This window comes from Prionailurus viverrinus, chromosome D1 (assembly GCF_022837055.1).
Source record: "Prionailurus viverrinus isolate Anna chromosome D1, UM_Priviv_1.0, whole genome shotgun sequence".
Classification (NCBI taxonomy): Eukaryota; Metazoa; Chordata; class Mammalia; order Carnivora; family Felidae; genus Prionailurus; species Prionailurus viverrinus.
Window position 1 is genome coordinate 55,226,208 of NC_062570.1, and position 12,646 is coordinate 55,238,853.

A 12,646-nucleotide genomic window follows, 5' to 3' on the forward strand; every position below is an offset into this window, starting at 1 on the left:
TATTTCATTTTGTTTATTTTTGTGTAGGGTTTAGTAAGAAAGTGGTTCACTTTATTTTTTTTATAATTTTTTTTAAACGTTTATTTTTTGAGAGACACAGAGTGTGAGTGGGGGAGTGGCAGAGAGAGAGGGAGTCACAGAATCTGAAGCAGGCTCCAGGCTCTTAGCTGTCAGCACAGAGACCAACCTGGGACTCAAACTCACAAACTACAAGATCACAGCCTGAGCCGAAGCCAGACGCTTCACCAACTGAGCCATCCAGTATGTATATGTATATATATACACACACATATATATATGTATGTATGTTTTGTGTGTGTGTGTGTGAGTGTGTGTGTGTGTGTGTGTGTGTGAGAGAGAGAGAGAGAGAGAGAGAGAGAGAGAGAGAGAGAGAGGAAGGGAGGGAGGGAGAGAGAGAGTGAATGGAAGCAGGTGAGGGGCAGAGAGTGAGGGAAGGAGAAAGAGAATTCCAAGTAGTTTCCCAGCGTGGAGCCTGATGCCGAGCTCAAACTCACAAACCTGTGAGTTCATGACCTGAGCTGAGATCAAGAGTCAGATGCTTAACCAACTGAGCCACCCAGGTGCTGCAGTGTTTTTGTATATTTTATTTCCTCTTTGATTTCTTTGTTGATCCATTGGTTGTTTAGTAGCATGTTGTTTAGCCTCCATGTATTTGTGGTTTTTCCAGTTTGTTTCCTTATAATTGATTTCAAGTTTCATGCTGTTGTATTTGGAAAAGATGCTTGATGTGATTCCAGTCTTGCTAAAGTTATTGATACTTGTTTTGTGGACTAACATGATCTGTTCCGGAGAATGTTCCCTGTTGCAATTTAAAAAAATATTCTGTATTCTGCTATTTGTGGATGGAATATTCTGTATATATCTGTTAGGCCTAATGTATCTTTCAAAGCCAGTGTTCCTTTGTTGATTTTCTGTCTGAGTGATCTATCCATTGATTTTAAGAGTAGTGTTAAAGTCTCCTACTATAATTGTGTTACTGTCATCTTCTCCCTTTATTACTGCTAATATTTGAATAGGTGCTAAGGTGTTGTGTGCATAGATACATAGAGTTGTTATATCCTCTTGTTGGATTAATTATCATCATGTAGTGCCCTTCTGTGTCTCTTGTTGTAGTCTGTGTTTTCAAGTCCATTTTGTCTGATATAAATATTGCTACCCTGGCCTTTTGTTTTCCCTGCTTCCATTTGCATGGAATAAGTTTTCCATCCTTTCACTTTCAGTCTATATGTGTCTTCAGGCCTGAACTGAGTCTCTTGTAGGCAGCGTAAGATTGGTCTTATTTTTTCTAGCCATTCTGTCACTTTTTGTATTTTGATTGGAGCACTTAGTCTACTTACATTTAAAGTAATTGTTGATATATATGTACTTATTACCATTTACATTTGTTTCATGGTTGCTTTGTAGTTTTCTCTGTTCTTGTTTTCTTCCCTTGCTCTCCTCCCTATGCATTGATGGCTTTCTTTGGTGGTATGCTTGGATTCCTTTCTCTAATTTTTGTGTATATATTACAGGTTTTTAATTTGTGGTTACCATTGAATTTATATATAACATCTTCAGTGTGTAGCAGTCTACATTAAGTTTATGGTCACTTAAGTTTGAGCACATTCTAAAAGCACTAATTTTTACTTCCCCTCCACATTTTATGCATATAATGTCATATTTTACATCTTTTTATTTTGTGTATCCTTTGACTAATTTTTATAGATATGATTAGTTTTACCATTTTTGTGATTTAACCTCTTTACTGGCTTTATAAGTGATTAATCTATGGTTGCTCTTAACTGTGAATTTTTTTCCTTTCTTAATTTTCTAATTATAGCCTTTTCTTTTTACTTAAAGAATTCTCCTTAACTCTTTCTTACAAAGCTGCTTATAAAGCTGATTTAGTTGCGATGAACTCCTGTAACTTTAGTGTATCTGAGAAACATTTTATCTCTCCTTTTTTATTGTTACTTTTTGCCATTTTACTAACTTGAGTTTAAATAAATAAATTTCAAAAATAATTCCATTTTTAATATTTTGAAGAATGGTCATACTGGTTTCTAGAACAGCTATGCCGGCATTATACAAGGGTTCCAATTTCTCCACATCCTCCATATCAGTGTTTTCTGGTTTTTTGATGTAGCCTTCTTAATGGGTTGGTATTAGTTCCTCTTTATGTTTTTTCAAATTATTATTATATTTGTAAAATTTTATTTAAATCCAAGGACATTGGGGGCGCCTGGGTGGCGCAGTCGGTTAAGCGTCCGACTTCAGCCAGGTCACGATCTCGCGGTCCGTGAGTTCGAGCCCCGCGTCAGGCTCTGGGCTGATGGCTCAGAGGCTGGAGCCTGTTTCCGATTCTGTGTCTCCCTCTCTCTCTGCCCCTCCCCCGTTCATGCTCTGTCTCTCTCTGTCCCAAAAATAAATAAACGTTGAAAAAAAAAATTAAAAAAAAAATAAATCCAAGGACATTGTAATGATGGTTTCAGGAGTAGAATTTAGTGATACATCACTTACATATAACACCCCGTGTTCATCCCAACAAGTGTCCTCTTTAATGCCTATCACCCATTTAGCCCATCCCCCTGCCCAGTACTCCTCCAGCAACTCTCAATTTGTTCTCTGTATTTAAGAGTCTCTTATGGTTTGCCTCCCTCTCTGTTTTTATCTTATTTTTCCTTCCCTTCCCCCACGTTCATCTGCTTTGTTTCTTAAATTCCTCATGTGAGTGAAATAATATGATATTTATTTATCTTTCTCTGACTGACTTATTTCCTTTAGCATAATATATTCTTGTTCTATCCATGTTGCAAATGGCAAGATTTCATTCTTTTGATTGCCAAGTAGTATTCCATTGTCCATTGTTTGTGTGTGTGTGTGTGTGTGTGTGTGTGTGTGTGTGTACCATATCTTCTTTATTTATTCAACAGTTGATGGACATATGGGCTCTTTCCATACTTTGCCTATTGTTGATAGTGCTGCTCTAAATATTGGGATGCCTGTGCCCCTTTGAATAAGCATTTCTGTATCCTTTGGATAAAAATCTAGAGTTGTTAATTTTAGCCATTCTGACAGGGGTGAGGTGGTATCTCATTGTGTTTTTACATATCTCATTGATTTGTGTTTCTCTGATGATGAGTGATATTGAGCATCTTTTCATGTGTCTGTTTGCCATCTGTATCTCTTCTTTGGAAATGGGTCTTTTCATGTCTTTTGCCCATTTCTTCACTGGATTATTTGTTTTTTTGGTGTTGAGTTTGGTAAGTTCTTTACATATTTTGGCTTCTAACCCTTTATCTGATACATCATTTGCAACTACTTTCTCCCATTCTGTCAGTTGCCTTTTATTTGTTGATTGTTTTCTTGGCTGTGCAGAAGCTTTTTATCTTGATGAGATTCCAGTAGTTAATTTTTGCTTTTATTTCCCTTGCCTCTGGAGATGTGCTGAGTAAGAAATTGCTGAGGCCCAGGTCAGAGAGGTTTTTGCCTGCTTTCTCCTTGAGGATTTTGATGGCTTCCTGTCTTACATTTAGGTCTTTCATCCATTTTGAGTTTATTTCTGTGTATGGTGTAAGAAAGTGGTCCAGGTCCATTCTTCTGCATTTCGCTGTCCAGTTTTCCCAACACCATTTGCTGAAGAGATTGTCTTTTTCCACTGGATGTTCTTTCCTGCTTTGTTGAACATTAGTTGGCCATATATTTGTGGGTCCATTTCTAGGTTCTCTATTCTATTCCATTGATATATGTGTTTGTTTTTGGACTAGTACCTATATACTGTCTTGATGATTACAGCTTTGTAATACAGCTTGAATTCTGGAATTGTGATGCCTCTAGCTTTGATTTTCTTTTTCAACATTACTTTGCCTATCCTGGATGTTTTCTGGTTCCATACAAATTTTAGAATTGTTTGTTCTAGCTCTGTGAAGAATGCTGGTGGCATTTTGATAGGGATTGCATTGAATGTGTAGATTGCTTTGGGCAGCATTGGCATTTTAACAATATTTTTCTTCTAATCCATGAGCATGGAATGTTTTTCCACTTCTTTGTGTCTTCTTCAATTTCTTTCATAAGCTTTCTATAGTTTTCAGCATACAGATCATTTACCTCTTTGGTTAGGTTTATTCCTAGTTATGTTATTTTTTTTTTTTTTGCAGTTGTAAATGGGATAGTTTCCTTGATTTCTCTTTCTGTTGCTTCATTATTCGTATATAGAAATGCAACCGATTTCTGTACATCGATTTTATATCCTGTGACTTTGCTGAATTCATATATCAGCTCTAGTAGTTTTTTGGTGGAGTATTTTGGGTCTTCCACATAGAGTGCCATGTGACTTATTAAAAAGGAATGAAATTCAAGTATAGGAGTCCCAGAAGATGAAGAGAAAGAAAAAGGGACCATTTATGTGACCAAATTATAGCTGAAAACTTTCTTAATCTGGGGAAGGACACAGACATCAAAATTCAAGAAGCACAGAGAACTCCCATTAGATTCAACAAAAGCTGACCATCACCAAGTCACCATAGTCAAATTCACAAAATACACATACAAGGAAAGAATCCTGAAAGCAACAAGGGAAAAAAGTCCTTAACTTACAAGGGAAGATAGATCAGGTTTGCAGCATATCTGTCCGCAGAAAGTTGGCAGGCCAAAAATGAGTGGCAAGATATATTCAATGTGCTGAATGGGAAAAATATGCAGCCAAAAATTCTTTATCCAGCAAGGCTGTCATTCAAAATAGAAGGAGAGATAAAGAATTTCCCAGATAACAAAAACTAACAAGAGTTTGTGACCACTAAATCAGCCCTGCAAGATATCGTAAGGGGGACTCTGGAGAAAAATAAAAATAAAACAAAGAAGACCAAAAGTAACAAAGACTAGAAGGGACTAGAGAACATTATCAGAAACACCAACTCTACAGGCAACACAATATCTTTCCATAATCACTCTAATTGTAAATGGCCTAAATGCTCCAATGAAAAGACATAGGGTTTCAGAATAGATAAAAAAAACAAGACTCATTGATATGCTGCCTACAAGAGACTCATTTTAGACCTAAAGAGACCTGCAGATTGAAAGTGAGGGGATGGAGAACTATCATGTTAATGGATGTCAAAAGATGGGGCACTTGGGTGGCTCAGTTGGTTAAGTGGCTGAAACTTGGTTTCAGCTCAGGTCAGGGTCTCATGTTTTATGAATTTGAGCCCCGCATCAGGCTCTGTGCTGATAGCATGGAGCCTGCTTGGGATTCTGTCTCCCTCTGTACCCCTCTCCAGCTTGCTCTCTCTCTCTCTCAAAATAAATAAAAATAAACCTAAAAAAAAAAAAAAAAGAAAGCCAGAGTAGCTATACTTATATCAGAAAAACTAGATTTTAAGACAAAGATGAAGTGTAACAAGTGATGAAGAAGGGAATTATGTCATAATTAAGGGGTCTGTCCATCAAGAAGAGCTAACAATTGTAAATATTTATTCCCCTAACTTGAAAGAACCCAAATGTATACATCAATTAAGCATAAACATAAAGAAATTCATTGATAATAATGCCATAATAGTAGGGGACTTTAACACCCCATTTACAGTAATGGGCAGATCATCTAAGCAAAAAATCAACAAGGAAATTATGGTTTTGAATGACACATGGGACCAAATGGACTTAACAGATATATTCATAACATTCCATCTTAAAGCAGTAGAATACACATTCTTTTCTAGTGCACATGGAACATTCTACAGAGTAGATCACATACTAGGTCATAAATTAGCCCTCAAGAAGTACAAAAAGATTGATATCATACCAGGCATATTTTCAGAACACAATGCTATGAAACTTGAAATCAACCCCAAGAAAAATTTGGAAAGACCAAGAATACTTCCAGATTAAAGAACATTCTAGTAAAGAATGAATGACTTGACCAAGAAATTAAAGAGGAAATTAAAAAGTACATGGAAGCCAATGGAAATGAAAACATTACAGTCCAAAACCTCTGGGATGCAGCAAAGGTAGTCATAAGAGGAAAGTATACACCAATCCAGGCCTTCCTAAAGAAGGAAGAAATGTCTCAAATACTCAACCTAACCTTACACCTAAAGAAGCCAGAAAAAGAACAGCAAATAAAGCCCAAATTCAGCAGAAGAAAGGAAATAATAAAGATTAGAGAAGAAATTAATGATATCAAAATAAAAAAACCAGAACAGATCAACAAACCAGAAGCTGGTTCTTAGAAAGAATTAACAAAACTGATAAACCCCTAGCCTGATTTATCACAAAGAAAAGGAAAGGACCAAACTAAATAAAATCACAAATGAAAGAGGAGAGATCACAACCAGCATCTCAGAAATACAAAGGATAATAAGAGAATATTATGAACAACTTATACCAACAAATTGGGCAATCTGGCAGAACTGGACAAATTCCTAGAAACATATAAACTACCAAAACTGAAACAGGAAGAAATCTAAAATTTGAAAAGACCATAACCAATAAAGAAGTCCAGGGCCAGGTGGCTTTCCAGGAGTATTTACCAAACATTTAAAGAAGAGTTAATACTTATTCTTTTGAAGCTGTTCCAAAAAATAGAAACGGAAGGAAAAATTTCAAACACATTCTATGAGGCCAGCATTACCTTGATTCCAAAACCAAAGACCCCACTAAAAAGGAGAACTATAGACCAGTTTTTCTGATAAAAATGGATACAAAAAGTCTTAACAAGATACTACCAGACTGGATCCAATGATACATTAACAGAATTATTGAGCATGATCAAGTGGGATTTATTCCTGGGATGCAGGGCTGGTTTAATATCCACAAATCAATCATTGTGAGTCATCACATTAATAAAAGAAAGGATAAGCACCGCATGATCCACTCAATAGATGCAGAAAAAGCATTTGACAAAATAGAGCATCCTTTCTTGATAAAAACCCTCAAGAAAGTAGGGATAGAAGGAACATACCTCAACATCATAAAGGCCATGTATGAAAGACCTACCACTATCACCCTCAATGGGGAAAAACTGAGAGCTTTCCCCCTAAGATCAGGAACACGACAGGGATATCCACTCTCACCACTGTTGTTCAAAATAGTGTTCGAAGTACTAGCCTAAGCAGTTAGACAACAAAAATAAATAAAAAGCATCAAAATTGTCAAGAAAGAAATCGAACTTTCACTCTTAACAGTTCTTTAAATGTTTGGTGGAATTCACCAGTGAAGTCATTGGGTCTAGGACTTTATTTTGGGATATTTTTGGCTAATGATTCAGTCTCCTTACTCATTATAGATATATTCACATTTTTTCATTCTTCATGATTCAGTCTTGGTAGGTTCTGTGTTTTTAGGAATTTGTCCATTTCATCTATGTTACCAAATTTGTTGGGGGTAAAAAGTTCATAGTACTCTCTTATATTTTTTTTATTTCTATCAAATTGGTAGTAATATCCCTAGTTTCATTTCTGATTTCAGTACTTTGAGTCTTTTTTATTAGTTCATCTAACTGAATGTAATTTTGTTGATCTTATTCAAGGAAGTAACTTTTGGTTTCATTGATTTTTCCCTATAGGTTTTCTTTTCTCTAATTTACATCAGCTGTGATCTTTATTATTTTCTTCCTTTTGCTATGTTGGGTCAATTTGTTCTTTTTTTAATTCTCTGAGATATAAAGATAGGTTGTTGATTTAAGATTTTTATTTTTTTAATATAAGCATTTATAGCTATAAATTTCTCCCTTGTACCGCTTTTGCTTCATCCTATGAATTTTGGTATGTTTTCATTTCCATTCATTTATAAGTATTTTCTAATTTCCCTTGTGATTTTTTGATGCATTGATTGTTTAAAAGTGTGTGGTATAATTTTTCATGAATGTGCAAATTTTCCAGTTTTGTGTTACAGACTTCTAGCTTCATCCGCTTGTGGTTGGAAAGGATAATTTGTATGGTATCTGTCTTTTTAAATGTATTGAGACTTAATCTGTGGCCTAACATATGACCTATCCTGCAAAATGTCCTATGTGCACTTGAGAATAATGTGTATGCTATTATTGTTAAGTATTCTGTATATGTCTGTATTCTGTATAGTTAGTTTCCTGTGTTAAGTCATCTGTTTCCTTACTTATCTTTGATCTGGTTGTTCATCCCATTATTGAGAGTAGGGTATTGAAGTGTCCAATTATTACTGCAAATTGGTCTGTTTCTGCCTTCAGTTCTATCAGGTTTTGCTCTGTACCTTTTCCTGGCCTGTCATTTGGTGTGTAAATGTTTATAATTGTTATATTTTCTTACTGTATTGAACCTTTTATTAATATATAGTGTCTTTCTTTGTCTCTTATCACCTTTTTTGATATAAAGCCTATATTGTCTAATGTCAGTATAGCCACCTCTGCTGATTTGGGTTACTATTTGCACAGAATATCTTTTTTCTATTCTTTCATTTGTAATCTATCTGTATCTTTGGGTCTAAAATGAGTTTCTTGAAGACAGCATATAGTTGGATCATATGTTTTTATTTATTCTGCCAATTTAGCTGACTTGATGGTAAATTATATTTTAAAAAATTAAAACAGTTCTTGAAGCCATTTACATGGTGTATTTTGTGAGAAATTTAAATCCCTGAAAATGACAACTTGACCAGAATTGCTAGGTATTCCAATACTTATTTTCTTCTTTTCTCTATAAAGAATGCACAAGTATCTGCTGATATTTTGTGTACTGGGAAACATTTGGTTTCATTCCCTCTACTCAAGACTTGTAAAATTTTTTTACATTTGAAATTTAAATAATATTTAAATTTATTTCTTCAGTCCTTCATTTACCATTTATGAAGGCAGGTATTATGCTAAGTAATGGATATACAAAAATGAATAATACACAGTCTCTACTTTTAATTTGATTATAGTCAAGTAAAGAAGACTAATAGGAAAGCAGATAAATATAGTAGAGTGTGGTAAGTACTCTGATGAAAGTAAGTAGAGTTGCTATACAGTCATGTGCTGGAGCTGGTTTATGCCAGCTCATGGAAGCCAGTTATTAAATAGTTAGAAACTTTGCAAATCTGTTTTACTAGTGGTAGCTTGAAATTGACTATGGTAGGAGTATTTATACCATGGAAATTAGCAAATGCTACAAATAGTGCTTTCTCTTTTTTCCCTAGTTTTTCTTTTTTTTTCCTTAGGATATCCAGTTTACTAATACACCATTGTTGGTATAGGAGCAGAGGTATTAAATCCAGTCCTTTACCTTATTGCAACATGAACCCATTCTGCGTAGCATGTCATAAGTTGCTACAAGACCAGCTGCTTCTAGTGTTTTAAGTAACAGCCTCTCACAAACATGGTGGCTGTTACCCTTTTTTTTTTTAATTTTTTTTTCAACGTTTATTTATTTTTGGGACAGAGAGAGACAGAGCATGAACGGGGGAGGGGCAGAGAGAGAGGGAGACACAGAATCGGAAACAGGCTCCAGGCTCCGAGCCATCAGCCCAGAGCCCGACACGGGGCTCGAACTCACGGACCGGGAGATCGTGACCTGGCTGAAGTCGGACGCTTAACCGACTGCGCCACCCAGGCGCCCCGGCTGTTACCCTTTTAGATGAGGAAAGTGAGATTAAGTCTAGATTCAGACTAAATCACCTGTGGGTTCTGTTTTTATTCCAGAGATTATAAAGCAGCTAACATCAACATCAATTTATATATCGTCAATGAGCCTTGGCTCTACTCACTGGCCTGGTGCTCCAGGATTCACTCAGTGACCACAGACAACATTCAGACCCTGAGTCAGCTAAATCACCCTTACTTCTTCATGGTGAGCTGGTTGTCCAGATTGTTCTTCCAAGTCTGTTACAGTAGGAGTCTAAGTCCCTTACCCCACACCTACATTGTCCACTGTGCAGACACCTGGGGAGCTACTTAAAAGCAGAAAGTTCTATAATATTGGAGATGAGGCATTCTCCCTTCTCTCACCCAGATCCTTCTGTGATTTGTAGGGAGAAATTAGTATTGTTATAATAATTGCTGTTTACCAAATCTTCACAGTGTGTTTTTCATGCAGTATGTAATTTGTCCCTCTGAGTTACTCACTTTCATTATCTCTATGAAGAAACAAGTTTTCAGATATTAAGATTCTTGGACATGGTTGCATGATGCAAGATTCAAAATGAGGTCTGACTCCAGAGTTTTGTTACCGTAGCCCCACCTTTCTAGATGCAGTGATAGTGACAGGGGCTGTAGGAAAAAACCTGTATGTCCTGAACAAAATCCTTCTGAAAAGGAGAGCCATTGTCCAGCCACCTAGCTTAATTACCCCATCCTAGCCCTGCTACTGCTTATTGCCAGAGGTTTGGGGACCTGAATACTTGGGTTATAATCCCAGCTAAATCCTATTGCTTACTATCTGTGGAAACAGCCCTGGCTAACCAGTTAACTGCTGCAGAGCTTGTTTTTCTTATCTGTGTACAGTAGGTTGACTGAGTGGAACGCAATAGTGTATGAGAGAAAAGAGCTTAATTTCTCTCCATTGACTCTTTAAACTGCCCTGTGAGGTAGGCTTTCCCTGCTCCTGAATGAAATCTTACTCCAGTCCCATAACTTTTCTAGTCACTCTTAGGTAATTTTTAAATTTTACTTTCAGTCACCAAAAAGACTCAATTCAGAATAAAAGTGTCCAGTTGAGAGTAAAAACCCAGACTCCAAGTTGCCTTGAAAGGTAAACCTTTAGGCATAGAAACCTAACTGAGGAGAAGAATTATTTCATGTTGCCTTGTCCACACCTCCAGCCTCACTAGCCCTTGTTTAGGGTCACAACCAGAAGAAAGGAGATCAGGGTCAAGGTCACAATCTCATGGAGCCAGACTGCATTGAGGCCTTCTGGTAGCTATGTAAAATTCTGACACCTTATTTCTTGGTAGCTTGGGCAACTTTCTGGAGATGACCCTGAAGGAAACCTTGGATGGCAGGTCCCTTGGCATAGGTGAAGCCTTGCTACTTGTCTGTCCTTGTATAATTTTCCTTCATATGTGTACTATATGTTTTTCTAACATTTTCTTTTAAAAAATTGATTACAAAGTAAATCTGTTAATTATATGAAATTTAATCATTACAAAAATACATAAATCAGAAAGCAACACCCCACTCCGTAATCCTATCCCCTAAGTCAGTAATGTTTCAAAGTTGTCCCTTTCCATATATTAAATGAAGTTTTATTAAATAAAGCTTTTTATTTTAATACTTGAATTAATACTATTTGAATTGATAATAAATTCATGTGATTCAAAATTCAAAAACTATAAAGTTTTATTTTATGACTTTCTCCTATGCCTGGCTTTTTTTAAAGGACCCATCGCCTCTTTGTTCAGGAAAATCCAAATCTTGGCTCTACCACTTACTGTGTAAATTTGGAAATGTTAGTTAACCTGTCTGTGCCTCAGTTTATTTATTAGTAAATTAGGGATAATGATAGTACAACAGAAGTATTTTTATCCACCATAGTCTAGTCTGATCACTGGTCTGTTAATTGAAAAAGTTAAAGTGGGAAATCATCTATCTATCTATCTATCTATCTATCTATCTATCTATCTCTTTCACAGTTGATCACTGTTTTTACTACTTAAAAACAGCTGAAATGTAGTGTCTCAAACAAATATTTTTTTGTTATATCCTTTATGATAGCTCAATGGTCTTCTGGTCTGAGCCAGCTTGGTCTAGGATGGCCGCATTCTTATGTCTAGTGTCTTACCTGGGATGACTGATGTCTCTGTTCATGTTGTCAGTCATCCTCAAGGAGGCCAGCTTGAGCATGTTCACCTGGTGGCAGTGGATTCCCAGCTGCACGAGAGGCCAAGCCCTAATGCACATGCAGTTTTCAGGGTTTTTTAGGTGTGATATTTGCTAATGTTCCATTGGCCAAAGAAAATTACATGGCCAAGTCTAGATTCAAGGTGGAATAGTGGAGAAATAGACTTCATTTCTTGATGGGGAGGAACAACAAAATCACATTGCACACAGACCTGCATTTTGGGAGGAATGTTGTGGTCATTTTTATAAACAATCTGTCACATACATACTTCACACATTTTATTTTAATTTAAAATATTCATTTACCTTGTAACAGAGAGTCAAGGTCTTTGAGGTTACTTTAGCTGATTGAATACTGTATTCACTTGCTTATTTAAACGCTGAATAAACCAGCTATGACCTCTAAGTTTTGTTTCTTTAAACAACAAAGTCATTGGGAGAAAACAGTCTGAATGAGGGATTTACCCAGATTTTCATAATCCTTTTACCCTAGTCTCTCACAGTGTTTCACTCACACCTCATTCAGTTGCAGTTTATTTTTTAATGACCTGTTCTTTCTTCATTGAGATTTTCAAAGCATTGGCTTAGTTTTCTTAAAAATGACATACTTCTTTTTCACTTAGATTTAAGTGACATTTAATTACACTGCACAGTTATAACAAGTACAACTGTTCTAAGCCATTTAAGGAGAAAGAACGATTGATTCTTTTTAAGGATTTTTTTAAGGTTTATTTATTTTGAGAGGGAGACAGAGGGAGAGGGAGAGAGAGACAGACAGACAGACAGACAGACAGACAACAGCAGGGGAGGGACAGAGAGAGAGAATCCCAAGCAGGCTCCAAGCTGTCAGCAGAGCCAGACGCA

The 12,646-nt window shown here is 36.2% G+C and overlaps 1 protein-coding gene across 5 annotated transcripts in view; it reads left to right on the plus strand.

Annotated features, from left to right (window-relative positions):
• Nucleotides 1–12,646, plus strand: part of GDPD4 (glycerophosphodiester phosphodiesterase domain containing 4) — a 184,080-nt gene that overhangs the window by 127,022 nt on the left and 44,412 nt on the right. For all 5 annotated transcript variants that reach the window (XM_047878460.1, XM_047878458.1, XM_047878461.1 and 2 more), the window contains one exon: nt 9,647–9,794. In XM_047878460.1, the coding sequence (XP_047734416.1) occupies nt 9,647–9,794 (148 nt within the window). The remainder of the gene's footprint in view (nt 1–9,646; nt 9,795–12,646) is intronic.